Below are 23,541 nucleotides of genomic sequence, written 5' to 3' on the forward strand. Positions count from 1 at the left end.
GGGAGAGACGCTACACAGCTTGAAAACTTTTTTTTTAAAATTGTTCATATCCACTTGACTGGCATCTCAAATTGTTTGCTCAAGTCAAAGCAAACTATCCCGCTCGTATTGCTTGTCTTGGTTGTTCAATAATTTCAGAAGTGTTGCCCTCTCTGGCTTTGCTCGAGGCAAAATCGTTTATGATGTCCCGTCCCAAAGGGGGCGCAAAGTCCCCATCAAAATACCAACGGTTGAGACTAACAATTAACTGCTCTAAATCAAGGGACATTTTGTTATGCGGCTTTCATGTTTGGGGGGCCCCAGGGAATTTGTATAATTTAACCCACAGTTAAAATTTAGGAACCCCACAATGTTCTTTGGCCCATTTCTCCCCTTAAACGGCATCATTGTGCTTGTGCCAAATTAACTTTCTGCTTCCTGCTGATGTTTAAGAGCCACAGACGTCACATGGAGACAAATTATTCACCAACCCCTCTTTCCTTTCACTTTTTCTCATGCCCTTCACTCCACGGACGCAAATCAGGAGCAGCAGGAGGAAGAATAAAGTCCATTCATCCTCATGTGGCCCCCAGTGTCCCTGCCCACAGGAGCCCGGGTCAGAGTCCAATGCTAGAGCACAGATCTATCAACCAACAGTTAAAGTCAAGTCACTTCCTGACAGATGAAAATGGATGTCTCTGCATTTCGCTATGCGGAGGCCTCCGTGAAGGGAGTCGGCTTGATGACACCTCGTTCGCCATTGGCATTCAGAACTTTTATGTTCCGAGTTAGAACAAACATAAACAACAAGGAAATTGCAGGACGTAGAGTCAGAATATCAAATAAGAAAGGATAATGATTTTGTTGAGAGGTGTTTGATTTTTCAGATGTTTTTTTTTTTCCAGACCAAGATTTAATTCAGTGATTTTTTTTTCCAAGTACCACTAGAGCGAGCCCATCAGCCATTACTAGCTGGCATGCAAGTTTACAATTGTGATTAAGGTTCATTTTCTACACAACAAAACCACACAAGGGACCGTCCTCCTTTATCAACAAAGAATATATATTTTTTATTTTTTTTTTCAACATCTTAAAATGTGCTTCCTGTGTGAAAATGGTGTGAGGCAGAGTGGTGGGTATTGGGCAGTTGATGTGTAGCGAATAGGGGCACAGTATGTAGAAAAAGAAGGATAGGAAAAGCAATGCAGTATCTTTTAATCGTTAATACTTGAACCCATTAAAATACATCACAGAAAATTCTTCCTTTTCTGTTTGGGATTGGAATAAATTATGTTCATCCATCTTCTTGTAGAAACTATAGGGATCCATGATTTTGAATATTTAACCGATTACAAACCATACATAAGCGTATCATTTCTCATATCATAAGATCCAGCACGTCTATACCTCCTCACCCTTCATCACAGGTGCTGGCAAAGCAAAATGTATCCTAACTGCACACTTATGCAATTTATTGCCAATTTATTAGGTACAGTACACATGAACTCCAGCACTGTGAAATGTTCATAACGATTATAAGAATTTCACTGAGCAAAGCTCAAGGAGCGGCCCTGAAGATTTCTGAAGACTTGTTCTCCATTTGCCGATTGCGAGCTCACTGCCATCGCACAGCGCTCATATCTCGGCTCGCCCCTCATATCTTAAGGAGCCTCTGTATTCTGAGATCGTCACGCTCGTACATTTACACACGCTTGGGTCAGATGGGTCAGGCATCCCACAAATGAGCGCCACCACAAAAACCTCACATAGCCGTCATTGTCCCCCGCAGAAAGGCATGAGCCGAATTCCGAACGAATTCCTAAAGTGCACATATGGAAAGTGGGGACGGCGGGGAGGGCTGCCAACATAAACGGTCTGACTACAGCTCTGTGGGGAATGTGCTCATTTACAAGTATGAGGCAGAGATGACGCCAGAATGTTAAGAATAGGGCTGAATGAATCAATTCAAATGGTTATCGCAATGCCGCGGATTTACAGTAGTTGCATTATTGTTGTAATCTTCCTTGTGATTTACTGGCCTATGTTTAGGCCACTCGTTTGGTAGAAGTTGTTGGAGTGAACGAATAAAAGACTGCAAGTCAAAGTGCTTTGATTTTTTTGCTTGTTTTTGTGAAGAAAAAAAAAATACATGGGACGACAACCTTAAAAAGTAATCGCATATTAAATCGCAATCACAATATTGAGGGAGGGGATTAAAAAAAAAAAAAAAAAAAAAAAATCGCAATTACGATTATTTTCCAAAATTGTTCAAACCCAGTTTCCACACGGGGGCATTTTGAGGAAGTTTTGAAGAAGTGCCATTCTGAGGGAATACTGCAGCAATGACGTCCATACAAAAGCCATCAAGATAATTACCTAAATACTTATTCAAATTTCTCTTTAAATATTATAATATATAACACTCTTTCAGAAATGCTTCTCATTCTTTTCACAACTTGTCCTCACGCTAAAAAGGCAATCCAGGTGAATAAAATGTTTCAATTTCATGATGGTCAAGCACAACCCACTCTGTAGTTCAACAAAATAAAGCACCATAAAATAATTTTTTAAAAAGTGAAAGGCGTGGGTGACAGATTTTTAAAAAAAAATTTTTTTACGAAAGCAGCAAAGGAGACAACAGAGGCACAAAATAAAAGTGGAATATCCCAGTCAGCAAAAACACACATCAACCTCCTCCCATTCTTTCTAGAACAATCAACTGAATCGGGGGGCACAACTCTGCCACGTTTGGCACGGGGAGGATTTTGGCGCCACCTATCGAAGGAAAGCATAAACTGCATTTGAGCTGAACTCAGATGTGCGCAGATAGAAATTCGCTAACGGGAAAAAAAATGAAGTGGAATCTCAAATCTTGAAACGATTCACTTTCACCCTGTTTCCCCACATATGAATGATAAGGCAAATACAAATAAACAGCAAATAAATAATTAGAATAAAACAATGTAAACAGGTGTGCCTGATGGAGGTGTCATGCAGGTCACGTGGGTGGCGGGTCTACTTCTACGTCGAGGGCTCCGGCGGCCGTGACTGGGGAGGTGCGGCGCTGTCGGACGACGGGACTCCGCCCCTACTCGACTTTGACGCCCAGCTTCTCGGTGTTCAGCAGATAGAGGCTGTCGTCGATCAGGAAACTGGACGGGCAATAGTTCACGATATAAGACAAAATCATCCCTTTCAATACTCATGTTGAACGTGTAGTTGTTCGACAAGTAAACCAATCCAAATTTATACTATACGGCTCAGATTCCATAGGGACTAGCAGTCAATAACGTAAATGGATTACGTGATCTTTTATGGTAAGTGTTACACAATTTGAATGTTCAGTTACCAGGTTCGAGCAATATTTTTGGTGATGCTTTTTGCTCATGAGTAAAAGGAAACATTTCGAGGCGGCGGGCCGACCTGTAGAAAAGGAAGTGCACGGGGACGGTGCTCAGGTGCCAAATGGCGTGCGCGTCCAGTACCCACAGATACGGCGGGAAGTCCAACAGCTCCAGCAGGGCCAGGCCGTGCAGCAGCACAACCACCAGGCCACACTTCCACCAGTACGGCAGCGTCCGCCGGTTGCTCCAGCACCAGCACAGCCACCACAGCAGGTTCACCATGCCTTCAAGTAAGAGCAAAAAAAAAACAAAAAAAATAAGTTAATCAACAAAATGGACAGACGGTGACCCAATCTTCCGATTCGGTTTATAAATTCAGTCAAACAATTCACAAGCGACCGACTATTCAGGCCTAGCATTTGTCATACCAAAGCAGGTGTTAGCAGCCATGTTGTAGCCGTAGTCAAAGCTGACAAAGGTCAAGTAGGAAATGTGTGACGTGAAAGCCAAGATGAGCAGCACCCCCACGATGCTGGACACCCAAGGGTGCTTCAGGCCCAACGTTCTGCCAAAAACATAACAAGGTAAAAAATACAAATTAAAAAATGTCAAGTCAAACAAAAAGAGCAGTGCAAACCATCATTAACAAAACTAGGGACTGACCCAACATGGATTTTTTTCAGGCCGATGCCTATTGCAAAATTTGGCACTCAAAATTAAACTTCAAACCTTCCCTGTATAGTTAAAAGGTTTTTCAGCGACTCTAGAATGAATAAAATTCACTTTACATTATTTCCCTTGGGAGGAATGTTGGCAATTACCTCACACAGCATAAGTAAATGGAGTAGAGAATGACTGCAGTAGCACAGAAATAGTCCATTTTCTGCAAGAGAACACAAAGCAAGATCGAGATCAAGGGACGTGCTTCGCTGCTGGAACGCTTGTCAGTAATTGGCATTCGGACCTTCAGTCCCTCTCTGCTCCACTGGCGTATGGGGTTCCACAGGGTTCAATTTTGGAACCCCTGTTGTTTTCATTTCATTTATAATTTATGTACAGCACTTTGTATGCAGTTATGGTTGTTTCGCTATATAAATAAGCTTGAGTTGACTGCATTTAACCCAACCACATAACTGTTTTATGAACAGCTAACTTAACACACAACGCAAAATGACAACTAAAGGCTACGGAACTAGCGTTGATATTGCAGTAGTTACAATATCCCTTTAAACAACTAGCAACACAAATAAGCAGACAATAAACCAATAGGCAGACATATGTTCTTTATCCTCTAAGAAAAACCGCTCTTGGTTGGCCAAAGCACTCACATCAGAAGGAGGACCATTGAATTAAAGCACAAAATCATGACACAAAAACGGTAATTTTTCTATTATTTTGTTATTGTATGTTTTTACAAAGCACAATAATATTAAGTGCTATTTTTCTGATTAATCTGCAATATCTTTTGAACAAAACCCTATCACGTTACGACACGTTACCTCAGTGAGGAAAGTGTCACGGGTGTGGAACACTGTGGACCAGAACCAGGCGTTGAGCGACACCTGCAAACACACACACACACACACACATACACACCACCATCTAGTTTAAAACAAAATTCCGCTTCTCTGCTCCGTTTTCGACGACAGCACCAAGTCGCGAGACCAGAGAGAAGGCGTTGATGGTGTGGAACATGGGGCTCTGGCGTGGCACGGTGCTCCGGTAGCGCAGCAGCATGAGAAGGCATGCCAGGCCGTTGAGGAAAGAGGCGAGGGCGGACGCCGGCTCCTCGAAGCACAGGAAGCGTGTAAACGGCCACTAGGACACACATTAACAAGACAAATGTTTCATAAAGTCAACATGAGACACCGATTGTGGCTGCGTTGGGAATTAGGTTTCGCCACACTTTTTTAGTTTGAGAATGATTGATAAATAAACAACAAATAAAGTGTGGTGCAACTGTTATTATTTTGCTGTGCTTTTATTTTGAAGGCCTCATTTATTTCTTTTTTTTTACAGGGTATTAGATCAATATTGCTCCAACTTTTTTTTGGGAGTGTTTCCAATCAGAACAGGAGGTTTCTTACTGCCTTTTTAACCTTTTCTTTCATTTGTATGGAACACATTTATTGCATTTACATTATTGGATGTTTTTTTTTTTTTTTTTTCAATTGACTGTTTGCATCTTTTCAAGATGGAATTGTAGGATACCTTGAGGCCACTAAACGGAATAAAACCATATGCTACAATATGGCCAACTCACTATACAGACGTTAATAGTTATTCCGAACATAGCTTGTGTACCGACTGAATCACAATTTTTTTTTTTTTAACCTTGCCGTGGAACTGCGGGATATTGTAGCCTCCAGCTTGGTAAAGACCCACGGTGGTCCACATGCACTCATAGCGACAGTCGTCACGACAAGTCCATCCTGGAAGACACACGGGAACAACATTTAGGGCAGAAATGAAATAAAAGTAAAAGCCTTGGTTGGCAGTGGAATAAACGTAGGAATAAGCATAACCAGAGTTAAGTAAATTTGTGAGTAAATTGACACAAGATCATCATCATGACAGTAGTACATATGCCAGTACTTTTTGTGACGTTGTTTCGTGGTGTGCTGTAGGAGTTTTAGAATGGGGAAAAAATGCATGCCTTGCTCGTTAAAGCTTGGGAAACACAAGACTAGATCCCAAATAAGGCCCACTTTTTTGTCTCATCCTAGAAAAAAAACCAAGGCGCTATTTTTGATTATCATCTATAATTTTTGATTGTGTCAGTTTCCTCTCAATTAGCGTCATGCTGGAATGCAAAAATTTGGATTAATCACTCAATCTCGGTGGTAGTGTACCTAACAATAAACAACAGCAAGAAAGAAAAAAAACATAATTGTGATGAAACCAGAGGTGTTAATGCTCCATTGCGACATCGTGCTACACAAGAAAAACCTGCTTTCAACCTGCCATGCCAGTTTAGCTTTAGCCACAAACAGAACGACAGCGTGTCTACAAAGTCTCCTTACAATTTAAATACATCGTTACAAAAGCTATCGATGAAGTCTATTTGTTTTTAATCACATGACATTTCGGTAAATTTACACCACACTCGGGACTGCTTATTCATAGGTTCCTGAAATAAGAAATTCTATAGCGGTGGACTGTAAGGGATTGCTAACTACGGTGAGCAGGACTGGAGGAATTCTGACTGGAAGAAAGTTTGGTGTCATTGAATAACTCGAGCTTATAAACTCACACATCAGGCCTATATGACATAATAAAGGACAAAGCACAAAAGGTCCATAGCAACTGCATAGCAACTGATGCACCAAGGAACAACCAGTCACAACATGCAATCCTAAAAGTAATTTGTTCTTTGCAATCAAGGAAGCCATCTGTTAAGATGAGATTGCCTTCCTTTCCATTACGTGCTTTTATACTTGTTAAGCAGAATCTTCCGTGGGGAAGGTTTTTTTTTCATGTTACAAAAATGTTTGTCATTCCAATTAAATTTTCATTTGGAAGGTGAAACCCTGTGATGGACTTCTGCTACCCTCACACAAAGTATTACTGCAACAGCAGCATTAGTATGGTCACTACCGAAACTTTGCAGTCACTACCGAAAAAACTGATGTTTTAACAAAAATAAAATGTTTTGAATTATCAACCAACAATTTATGATGATAATTGTTTGAGGGTATGTTTGTTTTAATTAATGATGACTTTGATCAACTTTCTAGATTTTACAATGAAAAATAGCATATCAATTTTGATTTATTTTGGAAAAAGTCATATTAAATGCTGTTAAAAATTCATTTATATTGATTTTGATGTCAAAACCATATATATTAATTTATAAAAATACTCTGTAGATGGGGGAATGGAAAAAAATATGAACCGGCTAGTAGAATTATTGCTAGAAAATACTATTTGAAAATTGACTGTACTTTTACTATACATGTGCCCCTTACATATGGTGCAAAATAAATACAGTAAAGGTTTTTCTGAAATAATATACAAATTTCACACATTTTCCAACTCTGAATTTGAACCAATTCTGTTTTTTCATGACGACTCATATGTTTGGTTTACGTGTTATTGCACTGCCACACACACCATAGGCATTTGGCATTCCTGTCCGTGATATATTATCGGTTTGCTGATGCTGAAAATAGTCGGACGCGATACTACTGCTGCGTAGTACCACTTGGCCAACAAAAATAATCCGCGAATACGTGAATCTGCCGTTGCGGAACCGCGAGAATGCAGGGGTCCACTGCATGTTATGACCCGAGTCCTGGAATTTTTTATAACGAGCCATATTGTTTAATTGAGGTAGAGTAGTATGAAATGAGTTGGATTAGAACACACACGTGCACAAACAACAACAACAACAACAACAACAACAACAACAACAACAACAACAACAACAACAATGACAGCAACAACAGCAACTGGGACAGCTCACCTGTCAGCGCCATGTACTGCGGCTGGACTGTCTGGTACCACCAGAGCTGAGCTCCGGTGCAGTTGCTTTGCACACACTGCTTCACGCAGTCCCGGTACAGCGGCTCTTTGTCGCCCTGGGAGCCCTCCGCGGTGGTCGCCGACATCAGCAGCACGACGACGACTACCACCACCACCGAAGCCGGTCTGACAGATGTGCGGCGGGGGGACAGCGGCGAGGCCATGGTGGTGGTGGTGGTGGGTCTCAGCCTAGCGGCGGCACTTACGGAGGCACGGCGAGGCGACAGTGGCATCGGGGGATTCTGTAGCCCGCAGTCCACATTACCAAGCTGCCATTTTCATGTGTATGGTGACCAAGAGGGGTTGAAGTGATGATGGTCGCTCCTGTTCCCCACCACCCGGTATCATAAAGCATGTATTACTCTCACTTCCGGTTACGGTTTTCAAAGTAAATGTAGATGCCCGTCTGTTGCTTATCTTGTCATATCGTGGTTCTATCATTCATCTCATTTCAACATTTTATATATTTATATGTGGACATATTCGTATTGGTTTGCTTGACAGACTTTTTTTGAAAGCTAATAAACGGCTCAATTGTTTTAGTTTGAAGAGACAAAGCGTTTGGTCTATTTATTTATTTCCTCGTATAGATCACGTGGCTCAATCAATGACGGACGACATAGATATTAAACACTAGTTGTCACCACCACAATCGTATACTGCGCTGTTTATCAACCTTTATTGATCCAGGGCACATATTTTACTTTAGAAAGCAAGTATAAGCATACCCTCTAAAAATATATATTTAAAATAAAACAATAAAATAACGTCCCAAAAGTGAGCTGTGAGGTATACCTGCCGCCATCTTGTGGAAGAGCTTATAATTACTCATCATTTTCAGACCAGTTAAGTGAAACTGGATAGATACGGGTGTGTTTAATAAAACTAACATTAACGTAAATTAACATTAACATTACTCAGTTTAATTTGGCATGCAGTCAACTAATTATATTTTCCATTTAACATACCGGGTGTTTCTATATAAGTGATTACCATTTATTTAAAATATAAGCTCCAGTAGGATGCAACTATACTGCTAGACACAATTGTGTGGCCATAGCTGTACTGTAAGCTTTGACTCTGAATGACAACCCCCGCACCCCACCCACCCCAAATCAAAGAAAAACCCAGTATGGTACGAAAGACAGTGGCTTTTATTTGTACTTCTTTCTTTGTTACAGTGAAGACATGGGCAATCACAACAACAAGTTGGAAAGCAGTAGGGAGGAGGAGAAGAAAGAGGCCAGTTTGACTTTTCTTTCTTTCCTTCCTCCCCCCGTCGTCATCTTTCGGCATCTCTGTCACACCTGCAACTTGACCTGTCCTCCGGGAGAAAGAGGCGGTTGAACGCTGACTATTTTAGTGCAAAACTCCCCCTCCTCCTCCACAAAAAGAGGACAACTCCATTAAAAATCAATGCGAGGTTGAGACGAACAGACCTAGTGGGTCAGGCGGTTTACTTGTTTCAAGTAAGTGGCTGTGCATGCACCACAGCACCCAAGAGACATTTTATAGGACCACCGTGTACACCGGACTGCATATGCATAATGTAGGTGTGATGCAAGCACTGCTGGCCTTAACACGCACGGACAGAATGGACGGTAAAGTAGAAGGGACAGAGATAGAGCGAGACTTTTTTTTTTTTTAAACTATGAAAATAATCCCATGTCGGTACTTTCAAGCAAACACCGCCGCAGCCTTCATTCAGGTCCTCTCACTGTGAGTGTCTCGGTAAAGGAGACAAGTCTTTTTTCCCGAGTGAGCTGGCAAGCGGAACTGAGTGGGCCGGGGGGGATACGTGTGGGTTGGTACGGTTCGGCGTGGAAGTGAAGTGTTGTTTTTTTGTTTTGTTTTTGTTGTTTTGCAGAGAGGCAGGTTTTTACTCTTCCTTGTCCTCTCCGTGTGTGATGACGTAGCAGATGTTCTTGTAGTCCACGTTGCCAGCCACATCAGGGGGGAAAGCAGCCCACAGGTTGGTCATCTGCATGGAGGAAAAATGGACGATTGTTAATTGTGTTCTATGAATAACTCTTGGACAGTCTTACTCCACCATCATATTAAAACTAACTAACATTAGAATACTCATCAAAAACAAAACAGCGCCAAAATCTGTAGAGCCACTCGAAACATACAAGCTAAACATGTTTTTTTTTTAACAATGATAGCACTCCATAATGCATTTGATAAAAACACTAAATAGAATTTTAAGACATAAAAAAATTATGACCACATTTTTTTGCTTCAATTCCATGGACATTGTGCTGCTCTTTCGACAATTCGCGTTTTGGCCATGTGGGGGCAGTGTAATCCTGACATATACATAGACTGTATTGTACATGGAGCCAGTTTCAGGTTCTCAGTAAGCTGCAGTAAAACTGGTCATTCTTCACAGAGGCTAAAGAATATATGTCTGGGAATATACACAGGGGCCCCCTCTTCCTAACATTTTTCTGTATGTGGCCCTCAGCGGAACCCGTTTGGCCATCTCTGGCTTAGAACCGAGATCCACTCATTGTACAACGTGTTCATAATAACGACTGAGCTCACCTCCTCGGCGGTGAACCTGTCGCACTGGGTGGTCAGGAGTTCCTCAAGGCTAGAGAAGTAAAACAGATGCAAATATACATCAGGTTATGTTGATTCAAGACGGAGGAATGAACTCAAATGGATACTCCGCGATCTTACAATTCCTTCTTGATGGAGCCAGTGGCCTCGGGGTCCAGGACTTTGAAAGCGCTCACAATCACGTCCTCGGGATCAGCACCTAAATGAGGGAGGAAAATCTTGTTACTCAGACATTTTAGAATTTGAATTTTATACCATTGTATATTTTCTTGCTTAAGTTTGTAAAAACATACATGGGAAGAGGTCCTTGAAAAAAATAATCACATATTAAAATCGCAATATTGAGGTAAACAAAAATCCAGAATTGTAAAACTCGTAACCCGGACCAGGACAAGCGCTGGGCAGTAGAAAAATGGATGCAACGAACGTAAGCTGTTTGTCAAAACGGACCCTTCAGCTTCTCGCCGAACATGGTGAGGAAGACGGTGAAGTTGATGGGGCCGCTGGCCTCCTTCACCATGGCCTCCAGCTCCTCGTTCTTCACGTTCAGTTGGCCCATGGTGGCCAGCACATCCCTCAGGTCGTCCTTGCTGATGATTCCATCTCGGTTCTGGTCGATGATTGTGAAAGCCTGCCGTGACATGACATGTATGTCAAAAGCACGCTCTCCTAATCACGCGCACGGCTTGCCAACATCAACTTGTAAATCTTGCCCCCGTCTCTCTTTGCACATACACGTTGAAACCGTAGATGACATTGGAAACCGTTGGGGGACTTGGCAGCTGGTGTTCCACTTGTCTTCCCGAGGTGTTAAAATGGTCTCGGAATGCCGGGCAAGCCCGTTGCAACATTCGGGGCAGGCGGTGGCGGTATCAATTACAGCTGTCGCACACCGTGCGCCCTAACCTCGACCCCCTTTTTCGATTTGTGACTATTCTTCTCCTGGCTGCAATGTTCCATCACCTCAGAGGCCTTCAAGGGGGTTCGTTTATAGCAGGTGTGAGGGTCGGGACTCTCAGAACCCAAAGTGCGCTTGCGTCTTTCAACGCTGCTGTCACCGCAACGTCCACGTTACTGTTCTCCAATCATTTCAATTTGACTGTTCCTGCTTCTATTGAATGCTAATCCCACCAGCTGTTGGGAAGCATTCCAGTGGGGTCACACAGGAGGCTCTCAGAGCCCCCCCCCCCCCCCCTACCCCCAGAGTCATCAGTTTTGTATGCACTGTTCACGTGGTGCTGTTTTGCGTGAGATGGGGAAAAGGTTACCTCCTTGTACTCCTGGATCTGGCTCTGCTCAAACATGGAGAACACGTTGGAGGATCCACCCTCACCCTGCTGCTGCCTCCTCTTGGCCTTCTTGGGTGCCTAGGGTGCAAGGTAAGATATTTTGTCATTACATGCAGTATGTCACAAGGACAAGGTAACGGAATTCAGGTGACAATTCAATAGCATATAAAGTGAGGTATGAAATGTCAACGTGAGTCTACAAGTATACACAGTACAGGCTATGACTATGGACATGAGTAGTATATGAGATTATTGCAAAAACAAAAAACATACATCTTCATCTGCATCACAAGTTGTGAATGTCTGGATTTAGGACTGAGTCAATTGCAAAATGTTAGGTGCCCTGTAATTGATCCAGGGTGTACCCCGCCTCTTGTCGGGCTGGGATAGGTTCCAGCTCACCTAGTGAGGATATGCGCTACTGAAAATGGATGAATAGATGGACAAAGTCTAAGGGGGCACAGATAAAAAATCTTCCATTGACTTTCTTGTTTTTTTTTTTCTGGACTTGCTTTGGAAAGTAAGACAAAACTTAAGCATTAAAAAAAAAACAAAAAAAAACGAATCCAAAGATTGTTAGTCATTTCCCAGCATGCAGGCTATGATGCGGAGGACACCCATTCTGAAACTTACCATCTCTCAAGTTTGTCGGGTTGCTGTTGGTCAAGAAGAGAAGCCTACGCCAAGCCGATGTGACTGACATGTAAGCAACGGACCTCAATGGGCCTTATATACCGGCCCCGTGCGGGGCTAACTTTAGCCACACCGTCAGGTTTGGCAGGAAAACAGAGCTAAGGGAAAAGTAAGAGAAAAAGGGGTGGAGCGAGGAGGTGGCGGCGCCTGTATCGACTAGCCGCGTTCCAAAATAGGCATCAGGAGTCTTGGAATGAGGTGAATTCAATGCCAACGCGCGAAACCCGGACTTTGGCAACGCGTGCGGACTAATATGGCCCAAGTCACACACAGAGTCAGCTTCATCAGAACAAAAAAAGGAGCAGCCATGGATTGAAGTACCAAGTCCTAAGTGGCTAATGCGCCCCTCGCATATCCAAGTATCATCACCTGTCTCTGGGATAGGGTTGAACTGTGGGGGTCGGGGGGGGGGGGGATGAGTAGTAGAACCCTGGAGGATTTATAAACAGCCATGAAATTTGAAAACAGTTGGCTGATAAACTTTGGTCCAGCGCCAGGGATGGCACGCGACTACAAGGCCCGTGATATCACTGAGAAATGTCAACAAGTACATGAAGCACGTAATGCGCGTCTCACGGCTGCAGATCATGTGTTCAAGCGATTCATCTCACGCAGCTTTCTATTTCACACAATGGCTGAAAACCTTTACAACAAATGATGACTCGATGGGCACTTTTTGTGGCTGCTCGCGAGCCCATTATAGTCGCTTTTAAACAGCACAACGGGGGCCCGCCCACTTCACTCCGCATATGAGCCGTCGATCGTGAATATGTGCGGCTAAGGCGTGTACGGGGAGTCCAAAGTGAACCCGCACGACGTCTGCAAAGCACGTGCCAAACTGGATCGATACTTTCACATTGAATTGGGTCGCGTTCAGTTTTAAGCGCATCGAGTGAAGCGAGCACTGCCCGAAGCGCTGGCTGAAGGTCACCAGCAGTGAGGCCGCTCGCTCGGAGCACGGCGAAGGTGAAAAGAGAGACAGAGAGAGGGAAAGACCATAAAAACAAGACAGCTGGACACACCGAAATAGCTACCGCCTCCCCCTGCCGCCATTCTCTTCCTCAACCGTTTTAGCTCCCTTCTAAAATTTGACTACTTCTTCGTCTTTGCCGCTTCTGTTCCCCTTTTCACGGCTGCTTGTGTTTGTAAACGCAAATCAATAAAACACCTCTGCCATTTTTGTTATTCATGTTAAGTGACTTTCCCAACGCAGAAAGATGCTAAAAAAAAAAAACAACTGCTGCATATCTAACATGGAGCTAAGGTCAAGATTTTGAGTTAAAGTCCATTTTTATTTGTTGAACGACACAAGAAAGTGTCTTTCAGAAGACAAATTGACTAATTTCATTTTGCTTGTAATGTATTTTTATAAACTACACTGTAAAGAACAAAAAACGTACCCGTAAATGACTGCTTTAGCCCAAAAAAATACACGTTTTTTTTTTTTTTTTACAGTGTGGATAATTATATCTTTTTCAAAAATATATACATTGACATATTTTAAAATAGTATCCCTTAATGTACATGTATTCCAGATATGACATCACTTCCAAGTCACAAAGCTTTAGAAGCGAACTATTTCAAACAATGTCACTTTGAGCAGCAGAGAGTAGACAAATATGCTTCGGACATCATCTCCAAATTATTGAGCTTCAGGAACAAACGTCCTCTTAAGGATGATGCCACGCATAAACAAGATTAGACTTCCTGGATGGTTCTTTGAAACTTTGGCAACAGGACCGTGAAGGAAGCCAAAGTCTGGACCATCAAAAGAACCCACAGGACAGATCAAAGGTAAACATTGTTGGCTTTCAACTTCGTATTTGGGTTGGTGCTCACCGTTCTGCTATTCATGTTTCAATATTGGAATGTAAGATACGGAAAGAAGAAACAAAGCCCAGCTCGGGACTTGGGATCGGCGCCCTCGGCAAGCGCAAACGAGGCAATTTCTTTGTTCTTAAAAAAAAGACATTTGAATGCTTCACTGTCATTTGTCTTGATCTTGGATCGGATATTTAAGTTCATTTGTACTTAATTGTAGTTTTCAATGGTGTCAGACCTGCAAATAAAGTGAAGCACCCATTTTAAAATGTCTCAAGAGGCTTTTGCCACTTTTCCATCCGGATGATATCCATTGTGTAAATAAACACTTTAAGTCCAAGGTAGAAGAATCATTTTGGGCTTCACTGTCCATACAAAGGTGATGTAAAAAAAAATCAGAATTAAATGTTTTGGAATGGTAACATTGCACTGAAAGCACATATCCTTGAAATGAGATTTTCAAAATGGTATCGGACCAATTTAGTCAAAACTACTCAAATCGATCAAGTTTTCCTGGTTTGTCACTTGGCCCGCTCGTCCGCTTCTTGACCAGTCGGCAATCAGGTCCTTGACTTCCTTCCCAAAATCATCGTGCAATTTGCTAAATTCCTCCCGGGTGCCCGAACACACCGCCGACCAGTCGCCCGCGGGCGGGGCCGGGCCGTTAATCGGCGTCACGTTTGCAGTCCTTTTGGGCCACAGTTTGGGCGACCTCTTAACGGTGGATTTGACGGCCGCGGCCGGAGTTTGGAGTGTCGCCGTGGAACTCGCACCGGGGCCTGCAGCCACAGCTCCTGTCGGATGCCGGGTCAGCGCGGACAACTGCGGGCTCGGTTGGCGGCCCGCATTTGGGGCGGCGGCGGCACCGTTGGCTGGGTCACTGAACAACGCCTCCAATGTTTCTAAAGGAACAACAAAGAAGGAAACGTCTCATAAGAAGTTCACTTCATCAGATTGTTTTAGGTTTACTGACTTTTCCTCCGGTTTTAGGACTGACAAGAACAGTAAATACAGTGAACACTTCATTCTGGAACGTATCACCCGACGTCACACTGAGGAACTGAAAAGAAGACTCGGCTCATAGGAGTCAAAGTGTGCTTGCTTCCACGCCATGATGAAGTTATGAAAGCTGACATGGAAAATAAAAGTGAATTATACACTTCAAAATAGTTGAAGTTTGCTAAACAAAACTTCACTAGCTCAATGCTAACATATAATGTGAAATGCCATAGATGGACTAATTAGCATACATGTTACAGCAATAAGAGCATGCTATCGCATGGACCTAAACCTGGATATTAAGGATATCAAATAAATGCTCAGATAACCTTCCATAAATCAATCAATCAATCAATCAATCACATTTTATTTATATAGCACTTTTCATACATAAAAATGCAACTCAAAGTGCTTTAAAACATTCAAAGCAAAACATAGAATTATCTTCAATCAAAAGAAAAGATAAATTATTTAAAAGTTGTTGAAAGCCAAACTAAAAAGGTGTGTCTTGAGCTTCCTCTTAAAAATATCAACAGTCTCTGCAGACCTGACATCCTCTGGCAGGCTATTCCAAAGGTGAGGACCAAAATGGCTGAATGCAGCCTCGCCATGCATTTTGGTCCTCACCCTTGGAATAAATAAAAGGCCGGCGCCAGAGGACCTCAGGATCCGCGAGGGCTGGTATGATAAAAGCAAATCAGATAAATAAGATGGCCCAAGACCATTAACACATTTATAAACTAATAAAAGTACTTTAAAATCGATCCTGAAACACACAGGGAGCCAATGCAGCAATTTCAAAACTGGCGTAATGTGCTCCCGCCCTCTGGTTCTCGTCAGCACCCGAGCGGCTGAATTCTGCAGTAGTTGCAGTGGTGAAATGCTCTTTTTCGGGAGGCCAGAGAGCAGGGCATTACAGTAATCTAAACGACAGGAAATAAAGGCATGCATCAGCACTTCCGTGTTAGCCTGAGAGAGAAACGGGCGGACTCTGGCGATATTCTTAAGGTGATAAAAACCAATCTTGGTTACATTTTTAATATGAGGAATAAAACTGAGCTCAGAGTCAAAAATGACGCCAAGGTTCTTCACACAGTGTGAGGGATTAAAAATGTGTAGTTTTGGTAAAAGCTTCTCTCTCTGACCTTCGGGACCGATAACTAAGACCTCAGTCTTGTCCTGATTGAGCTGTAGGAAATTATCTGCCATCCATGACTTGATATCTAAAATGCAATTTAAAAGGGTATCAATGGGTCCTGTGTCATCAGGAGACACGGCAATATACAGCTGCGTGTCATCAGCATAGCTGTGAAAGCTGATGCCGTGTCCCCTGATGACATCCCCGAGGGGAAGCATATAAAGATTAAAAAGTAAGGGGCCTAAAATCGAACCTTGAGGAACCCCACATTTAATTTCATGAGTTTTAGAGGAACAAGTATCCATACTTACAAAGAAATATCGGTCTGTGAGATAGGAATAAAACCAGTCAAAAACAGTACCAGAGATGCCCACTAGATTTTTAAGTCTATTTAATAAAATTTGGTGATCTACTGTATCAAAAGCAGCGCTTAGATCCAGTAGCACCAAGACTGTGAGTTTTCTCACGTCTGCAGTGCACCTAATATCATTTAAGATCCTTAAAAGAGCAGTCTCCGTACTGTGGTTCATCCTAAAACCAGATTGATATTTCTCCAAAATATTATTTGTATTTAAAAAATGATTCAACTGGATGAAAACCAGTTTTTCTAAAATCTTACTTAAAAACGGTAAGTTGGATACGGGTCTGTAGTTATTAAAAACGCTCGGGTCAGAACCGCTCTTCTTCAGAAGGGGCTTCACCACCGCCGTTTTAAAGGCAGCTGGGAAGACGCCTGTCTGAAGAGAGCAATTGACTATATTTAAAATTTGTTCTTCAAAAAATCCATAAAATGTCTTAAAAAGAAATGTGGGAATTGGATCCAAAAGGCAGGTTGTTGGGTTTACCTGGGAGAAAACTCGAACAAGTGTCCTTGCATCAACCAGGGCAAAACTTTCCAGTGTTTCCTCATGTAAATATGATTGTCCGGGTTTATTAAAACTTGTGTTTTGACGGGCTAAAAGACTGGATCTTATGTCATCGATTTTACTTCTGAAGTGGTCTGCAAAGTCCTCACAGAGAGCATCTGTTGGTCTCTGTGGGGACTTATTAAAATCAGAACTAGTTAAAAGTTCAAAGGTGGAGAAGAGAACCCTGGGGTTGTTTTTATTGACTGTAATGAGGTTTGAGAAATAGGAAGATCTTGCCAGTTTTACTGTTTTATTGTAAGATTTCAGTTGTTCGCATAAAATTTCATAGTGTACTGTAAGTTTACTTTTTCTCCACCTCCTCTCTGCACTCCTGCATTTTCTCTTTGATATTTTGATAGCATTGTTTCTCCACGGGGGTACAGTCTTTGTTTTTGTTGTTTTAATTAAAAGTGGAGCTACTGAATCTAATGATGATTTAAGATGTAGGTTAAAATTGTCAACAATAAGATCACAGGGTGCAGGTAAAATGTCAGCAGGAGTGTTTTTTAAGATCTCGATAAAATTTGCTGCCACCTCAGAAGATAGGTAGCGTTTCTTCACTGTTCTGACCGGGACTGCTAGATGGTTAAAACTGGCGATGTTAAAATAGACACAGTAGTGGTCTGACACTGCCAAGTCAACAACAGAGGACACACCAGCAGACAAGCCATAGGTTTGCCAAATGATTGCTCCGATTTCAAAACAACAACACTGAGACCGTTGGGCCGCTCACCTTTGTACTTCTTCTCCAGGTCCATCACTAGCAGAGACAAGTAGCCGTGATTGGCCGAGAGCAGGGCCTTGATCCAGCTCTCCTGGCCGGCCTGGTCCTCGGCGGCAAACTTGTAAGGGCGCAGGCCCAGGTCGCTCCACACCAGCGAAAAGGCAAACTGCTCCTCGGACTCGCACAGCTGGACGGTGCAGCCCTCCAGAACAATGACTCCGATGAGGTCACGGTCATCCGGGTGGTCCTTGTAGAAGAGGAGGTTCCCCTTCAGAACAAACCAACGCTTGTGATAGGAAGGCCTGATGTCTCCCTGTGGGACAATTCTGTCAGTTAGTCTGGGTCTTACACAACAGGAAGCTGAGATGTTGATAAATATTGCAGACTTTGCGAAAATGAAGTCCCTAACAATAGCATGACTCTTTTATGTTCCTTTACATTTGGGGTCCTATTGTATAACAAGATGACTGCTTCTGCTTCAGTATAGTACATACTGTTGAAGTACTATACTCGTACTGCATTGCCAAGTTGACGACACACATAACTCATGTTTTTCTATGATTTCAAGAATTAATTTAATGGACATTATCTGATTCACCTGTTGTCCAAAAAATAAACAATAAAAAAAACGCTTAACAACTCCACCTGTACTTCCACAGAGAGGTAACCTCATGAACTGATGGTGGCCGGATGTTCTGAAGTTTGCTGCCCCAACACAAAACCTGGAGCGTACTTATAAATCGAATTTTTGCTCGTAACACAAGGCAAAAAAAAAAAAAAAGACCAAGCCCCCCACACACACACACGGGTTTTAACTCGCAAGTTGAGGCACTTGTAAGTCACAGTACCACTGGACGAAAAAGATTTTGAAAAGTTACATTAGCGCGATGTCGTTCATGTTCTGTTTATGGGTACGCTATTGTCTTAGAACGTAAAAAATGATTTGTAGAAAATAAATCTAAAACCAGTTTTATATATACATTGAAATCAACCTGTTGCACAGGGTAGCTTACCTTCTTATAGAGATAGCCTTCTTTGTCCACTGGTGAGTTGCTAGATTCAAAATAAGAGACAACCTTCTCATCTATCTTCATTTCATCACATCACAGGATGCTCAGCACTGAACCTGTCGCAACATGCATTATAACACTTGAGTCCATTTCCCCACACGCTGTTCTTAAAGAATGTTTTACAGTTGTGCATAAGTAATACAATAGTAACAGACTAAACATTTGCGGTCAAACCGGAAATTGCGCTTTTTTTTCTATCGACGAGGACTCTCCACCACATTTGGAATGTATTTAGGTCATTTTTGTTCTGATAAAGTTTTTTAAAAACTCCCCTCAGAAATTATAAAACAGCCGCCATTTAAAGCTCCGCGCTGTGTGAAAAGGGCAAGTTTCGAAAGACGTCAGAACAAATCCCATGAAAAATACAAATACGCTATAGACTGTGTGTGAGTAAACCGCATCTAACCAGACACGGTCGTTTAAGAACTTTGCTGACACTAGTTCATTGTTTACGGGTACTCACCTGTGGGAAACACGAAAGTGTGGGTCGGTTTCGTGCGAAGGTGTGAGCCAATCACTTCCGGGTTGTGGTGCTGGCTGATTCGAGAAAATGGAACCCCCACCACCAGCCACAAAATACAAAACCGTGCACTTTTGGTGTGCATTTGTAAATTACAGTGGTCATTGGAAAACTATTTAACTGCGGCTAGAGTAAAAGTGATTCCTAAATAATATTTAAAGTACCAAATAGCACTTGCATCTATATATATATTACATCTCAAAGTATTACCATCATGACCAAGCTGTATACATATGGCTTCATAGCTCAGTTGTTAAGAGTACTAGTTTAGTAAACAAGGCGTTGTGAGTCCAAATCTCCCTAACCCCTTTTCCTCTACAGTGTAAAATAAAAAACAACAACCCCGAAGTACTACCATAGTGAAGAAAGTGGTGGAGTAAATTATGTCCAAGTAGGCATTCAGAACGAATGAGTTCACACCATAATATTGTACTTCAGGCAGTGTCTAGTCTCTAGACCAGTGTTTTCTCAGTTACTTTACACCAAGTACCATGTAATATATCGTCGCTGTCTTGTGAAAAACACTTTTTAAAATTTTTTTTCTTATTTTTACATGAATGGTATTTCCCCGTTATAGACATCACATTAACATGAAAATCAAAAACAATTTCAAATTTGGACAATATATTAAATCTCCAAGTAATATCATTGCGACCAAAAAATCTGACACCTGGCCTTGTAGCTCAGTGGTTAGAGCACTGGTCTAGTAAACCAGGGGTCGTGAGTTCAATTCTCACCAAGGCCTTTTCCTTACAGTGTCAAGTGGTTTAGTTGGACTTGCTTGCCAACGGACACCCATTTAAAAATAGTGGCGAATCGGCCTATATGTATTTTAATCTCAATTTCCAGACCTTCTCTTACATGTCTCACCTCAACACAAGTTGTGTACCAGGGGCAGCCTTGCTGTCTCAGTGAAATGTTGTCGTCAGGCAGTAGTGCGTGTGATAAATTCTATATTAGTCTGTGAGGTGTGTTGGTTACTGTGAAAATCTCCAGTATGCAGTCATCTGGGCCAAGAGTCTCTGGAGTACAGGTGTTAATTTATTGCACATGCTATCCTCGTATTAACCCTTGAGGAAAAGTTACACGCAGTTACCAGAGAGGTGTTAGCAGGGGCTTTTCCGTTTTTATTCTGGAATTAGAATGGAACTAGTGGGGAATCTTTCCGTCTACCAGGGGCAATTTCTAAACTATATTTGTCTACGGGACATAAGTTTCAATAGAAGACATCTATATTTTATATTCTATATTGAAACATGACTTTTATATATTTTTTCTTTTTATTAAAGAAGACATGTATTGTGGTTAGCCTAATAGCATAGTTGCCTATGTCATATTTGAACATTTTTGGTTGCTTTGATTCAATGTTTTGGGATTGCCATGTACTAATGACTGAGAATCCACACATACATAAAGAAAAAATAGCACATTGATATTTTTAATTAGACAGTGACTAGTTTCCAAAATCACCTGAGCAATTATGCTCTCAGCCTAGCCAAATAACTTCCTAAAACAATCAAGTGGTTAGCAGAAGATGACGCTAATAAAGCTAATCTGTAATTCCGACACTGCAACGCTGCTTAGCTTTTGGCTCGATGGTGCTTTCGCGTTTGGTCTGTCGTTTGAAAATAGCAGATCTTGGTCCAGACTAGCTGCCAAGTCATGAGTTGAGAACCTCGGAAATAGGCATTTGGCCTGTTTTACTGCCGCTTCTCTTCTCTCCTCCGCCACTCAGTATCCATTGCACCCGGGTTGATCTGTGATCCCCTTCACAAGGTTTCTTCCATTTTTTTTTCCTAAATGGGATTTCTTTGAATTTTTCCCTGGCCAGATGTGGGGTACAGACCAGGGGAAGTCATTGATTTGTGTGAATCTTTGAGACTCTTTTATGATTAAGGGCTAAATAAATAATCTTAACTATATGTCCTCTTTAACGTAACGTCTACCTACCAATGACTGTTGTCGCTTCCATTAACGTGCTAGAATGTCAAGTCTCTCCACTGTGGATCTTAAGGTGTCTTTTCAGATTCTCCGCCCGATTGAAGCTCTTCCCGCATTGGCTGCAGTAGTACGGCTTCTCTCCCGTGTGCACCATCTTGTGTTTCTTCAGATCTCCCGCCTGACTGAAGCGCTTGCCGCACTGTGAGCAGCCGTACGGCTTCTCTCCCGTGTGACAGCGCAGGTGGATTTTCAGGTTGCCCAAGCGTCTGAATATCTTCCCGCATACCAAACACGGATGGGAGTCGTTTCTCCTGGTGGGCTCCGAGCGGATTGTTCCGCTGTCAAAGTCGTGCTTGGAGTGTTCCGAGTAGAAGGGCGCGGCAGAGTTGTGGAGAAAGGGACTTGAATCCACAGAGCTGTAATGTTCTTGTAATGTTGGCGGACCAGACAGTGAGCAAGAGGTTGGCTCTCTTTTAACATTTAGTGTTTTGTCTGCAGTCGACTGGACAGTCAGAGCGTCCTCACACTCCTCATCTTCTGGTTGTTCTTTGCAGTGTTTTACTAGCGTCTGGGCCGAAGCGCATTCTTCCTGTGAGCCCAGGTCATTGCACTTGTGCTTCAAATCACAAGGAATATTGTTCGGCAGCAGAGGGAGGCCGGGGTTCTGCTCCTGAATGTCCGAGCCTTTTTCCTGGTCAGGAAACAGACCGTGGACATGGAGAATGTCTGCGAATAAAGACCAGAATCATCAATGCTTTTTATAGCTCTATGTCTGTATTATACTGCCCCCAGGTGGACGAAGAAGCAGCACAATGTCCACTGAGAAAAAGCAAAATATAATTATGACATTACTGTATGTTTTTATAAAGTCTAATATTATCGTGTGCTATTTTTTTTTTGGTCCCAATCGCCTACACATGTACGCTTCCCTATATCTCACTTTGTATCTCCAGCAGACTTCTCCTCAAACTCTCATTTTCCTTCAGCGTGCTGGCAGTTTTCTCCTGGTACGCCGAAACAGTCTCCTTCACCATGCCCACAACCTCCTGCACCACTTCGTTCAGCAGCTTGGCCAACCGGCTGTTCAAGCACTCCAGTTTGGGATCCTCCATCCTGAAAACAATCACACAATAATTAGGTGATTCTCAAAATAAGGAGGACGGGACACCCTCTACTGCAGGGTTGGGCAATTCCAGTCCTCGAGGGCCGGTGTTCTGCTTGTTTTCCACCTCTCCCTGCTGCAACACACATTGCTGACTATATGATCATTTGAATCAGGTGGGTTGCAGCAGGGTGACATATAAAACATGCAGGATACCGGCCCTCGAGGACAGGAATTGCCCACCCCTGCTCTAGTGGAACATGAAATATTCACTGCCAGTTCAGTTATACACAACTTTAATAAAATCCTCACAAGCACGGGGGAAATATGCCAACGCCACAGAGAATGCACTAGCAGAGATTTAAATCCTGAACTTTAAAACTGTGAGGCCACGTCGTAATTTCTTCACATTCACAACTATGTACAATTCATTTAGTCTTCGATGACAATACATGTGTTTGAATTCTGCGAAGAAAAACTCGAGCAAGCATGGGGACAAAATGCATCAATAGGAACATAAGATAATTGTGTTAGTACCTTGTGGTCGATTTCCCTCCCTTTTTGAAGTGTTTAGTTCCCGCGTTAGCAAATACACGTAGCTGGTTAATTAGTTAAAATAACTGGCAGCAAAGCTGACAAGCTCTTAAGAGACAATTTAAGGCTATTATCAATTTCGTTTCGTACCAAAACAAGCTTTTGCTTCCGGTCTGACCCAATACCGGAACACGTCTTCCGTGCGGTGATTTTCAGTATAAAGGGCAATCTTTCAGAATAAAATACCGACATCTTGCCATCTGACTTTTTGTAAAACTAAATACTTAGAGAGGATCGTTTACTGAGAATTCATCTGAGTATGGGCTTATTTACTTTTACTTCCGGAATTCATCCATCTCTAATCTAAATCATACTGTATGAATGTTCACA

General features: G+C 42.4%; 4 protein-coding genes and 1 non-coding gene across 6 annotated transcripts; 1 reads left to right on the forward strand and 4 right to left on the reverse strand.

Moving 5' to 3' along the window:
- Positions 1–1,021: 1,021 nt before the first annotated feature.
- Positions 1,022–8,211, reverse strand: pgap3 (post-GPI attachment to proteins phospholipase 3). The gene is made up of 8 exons (XM_086017415.1): positions 7,789–8,211; positions 5,658–5,755; positions 4,989–5,141; positions 4,823–4,885; positions 4,145–4,206; positions 3,752–3,888; positions 3,403–3,607; positions 1,022–3,131 (listed from the first exon to the last, which is right to left on the reverse strand). Exons 1-8 carry the CDS (start codon positions 8,078–8,080, stop codon positions 3,068–3,070), a joined length of 1,074 nt encoding a protein of 357 aa, XP_085873541.1. The 5' UTR covers positions 8,081–8,211; the 3' UTR covers positions 1,022–3,067.
- Positions 8,212–8,983: 772 nt separating this feature from the next.
- Positions 8,984–13,803, reverse strand: mylpfb (myosin light chain, phosphorylatable, fast skeletal muscle b). Of its 2 annotated transcripts, none has more exons than XM_086016609.1 (6): positions 13,795–13,803; positions 11,681–11,779; positions 10,863–11,043; positions 10,533–10,611; positions 10,395–10,443; positions 8,984–9,828 (listed from the first exon to the last, which is right to left on the reverse strand). In XM_086016609.1, exons 2-6 carry the CDS (start codon positions 11,714–11,716, stop codon positions 9,727–9,729), a joined length of 447 nt encoding a protein of 148 aa, XP_085872735.1. In that variant the 5' UTR covers positions 11,717–11,779; positions 13,795–13,803; the 3' UTR covers positions 8,984–9,726. The 2 variants fall into 2 exon arrangements, with proteins under 2 accessions (XP_085872735.1, XP_085872733.1); XM_086016607.1 differs by lacking the exon at positions 13,795–13,803 and adding an exon at positions 12,335–13,527.
- LOC147128942 (sesquipedalian-1-like) lies at positions 13,666–19,601 on the reverse strand. The gene is made up of 4 exons (XM_086016606.1): positions 19,518–19,601; positions 18,998–19,110; positions 17,994–18,297; positions 13,666–15,117 (listed from the first exon to the last, which is right to left on the reverse strand). Exons 2-4 carry the CDS (start codon positions 19,076–19,078, stop codon positions 14,696–14,698), a joined length of 807 nt encoding a protein of 268 aa, XP_085872732.1. The 5' UTR covers positions 19,079–19,110; positions 19,518–19,601; the 3' UTR covers positions 13,666–14,695.
- A 645-nt stretch (positions 19,602–20,246) lies between these two features.
- Positions 20,247–20,319, forward strand: trnat-agu (transfer RNA threonine (anticodon AGU)). The gene has a single exon. It is a non-coding gene; the product is annotated as a tRNA-Thr (tRNA).
- A 666-nt stretch (positions 20,320–20,985) lies between these two features.
- LOC147128944 (uncharacterized) lies at positions 20,986–23,379 on the reverse strand. Its single transcript, XM_086016981.1, has 3 exons — positions 23,155–23,379; positions 22,456–22,628; positions 20,986–22,241 (listed from the first exon to the last, which is right to left on the reverse strand). Exons 2-3 carry the CDS (start codon positions 22,625–22,627, stop codon positions 21,562–21,564), a joined length of 852 nt encoding a protein of 283 aa, XP_085873107.1. The 5' UTR covers position 22,628; positions 23,155–23,379; the 3' UTR covers positions 20,986–21,561.
- Positions 23,380–23,541: the final 162 nt, after the last annotated feature.

The sequence above is a fragment of the Filicampus tigris genome, chromosome 19 (assembly GCF_054856515.1).
Source record: "Filicampus tigris isolate MCC_2025a chromosome 19, RoL_Ftig_1.0, whole genome shotgun sequence".
NCBI classification, from domain to species: Eukaryota; Metazoa; Chordata; class Actinopteri; order Syngnathiformes; family Syngnathidae; genus Filicampus; species Filicampus tigris.

Bases quoted from the DNA above. Each gene is read 5' to 3' on its own strand.
- LOC147128944 (XM_086016981.1), bottom strand. From the start codon at position 22,627: ATGGAGGATCCCAAACTGGAGTGCTTGAACAGCCGGTTGGCCAAGCTG. The intron at 22,242-22,455 runs GTGAGATATAGG...CTTTATTCGCAG, and splicing joins AAGTCTGCTGGAGATACAAA to ACATTCTCCATGTCCACGGT.
- LOC147128942 (XM_086016606.1), bottom strand. From the start codon at position 19,078: ATGAAGATAGATGAGAAGGTTGTCTCTTATTTTGAATCTAGCAACTCA. The intron at 18,298-18,997 runs GTAAGCTACCCT...ATTGTCCCACAG, and splicing joins AAGGCTATCTCTATAAGAAG to GGAGACATCAGGCCTTCCTA. The intron at 15,118-17,993 runs GTGAGCGGCCCA...TTGTTCCTTTAG, and splicing joins CCTGGAGAAGAAGTACAAAG to AAACATTGGAGGCGTTGTTC.
- mylpfb (XM_086016607.1), bottom strand. The intron at 11,044-11,680 runs GTAACCTTTTCC...ATGTCACGGCAG, and splicing joins AGATCCAGGAGTACAAGGAG to GCTTTCACAATCATCGACCA. The intron at 10,444-10,532 runs GTAAGATCGCGG...TTACTTCTCTAG, and splicing joins GGCTCCATCAAGAAGGAATT to CCTTGAGGAACTCCTGACCA.
- pgap3 (XM_086017415.1), bottom strand. From the start codon at position 8,080: ATGCCACTGTCGCCTCGCCGTGCCTCCGTAAGTGCCGCCGCTAGGCTG. The intron at 5,142-5,657 runs GTTAAAAAAAAA...TGTGTGTCCTAG, and splicing joins TCCCGCAGTTCCACGGCAAG to TGGCCGTTTACACGCTTCCT. The intron at 4,886-4,988 runs GTCTCGCGACTT...GTGTGTTTGCAG, and splicing joins CCATCAACGCCTTCTCTCTG to GTGTCGCTCAACGCCTGGTT.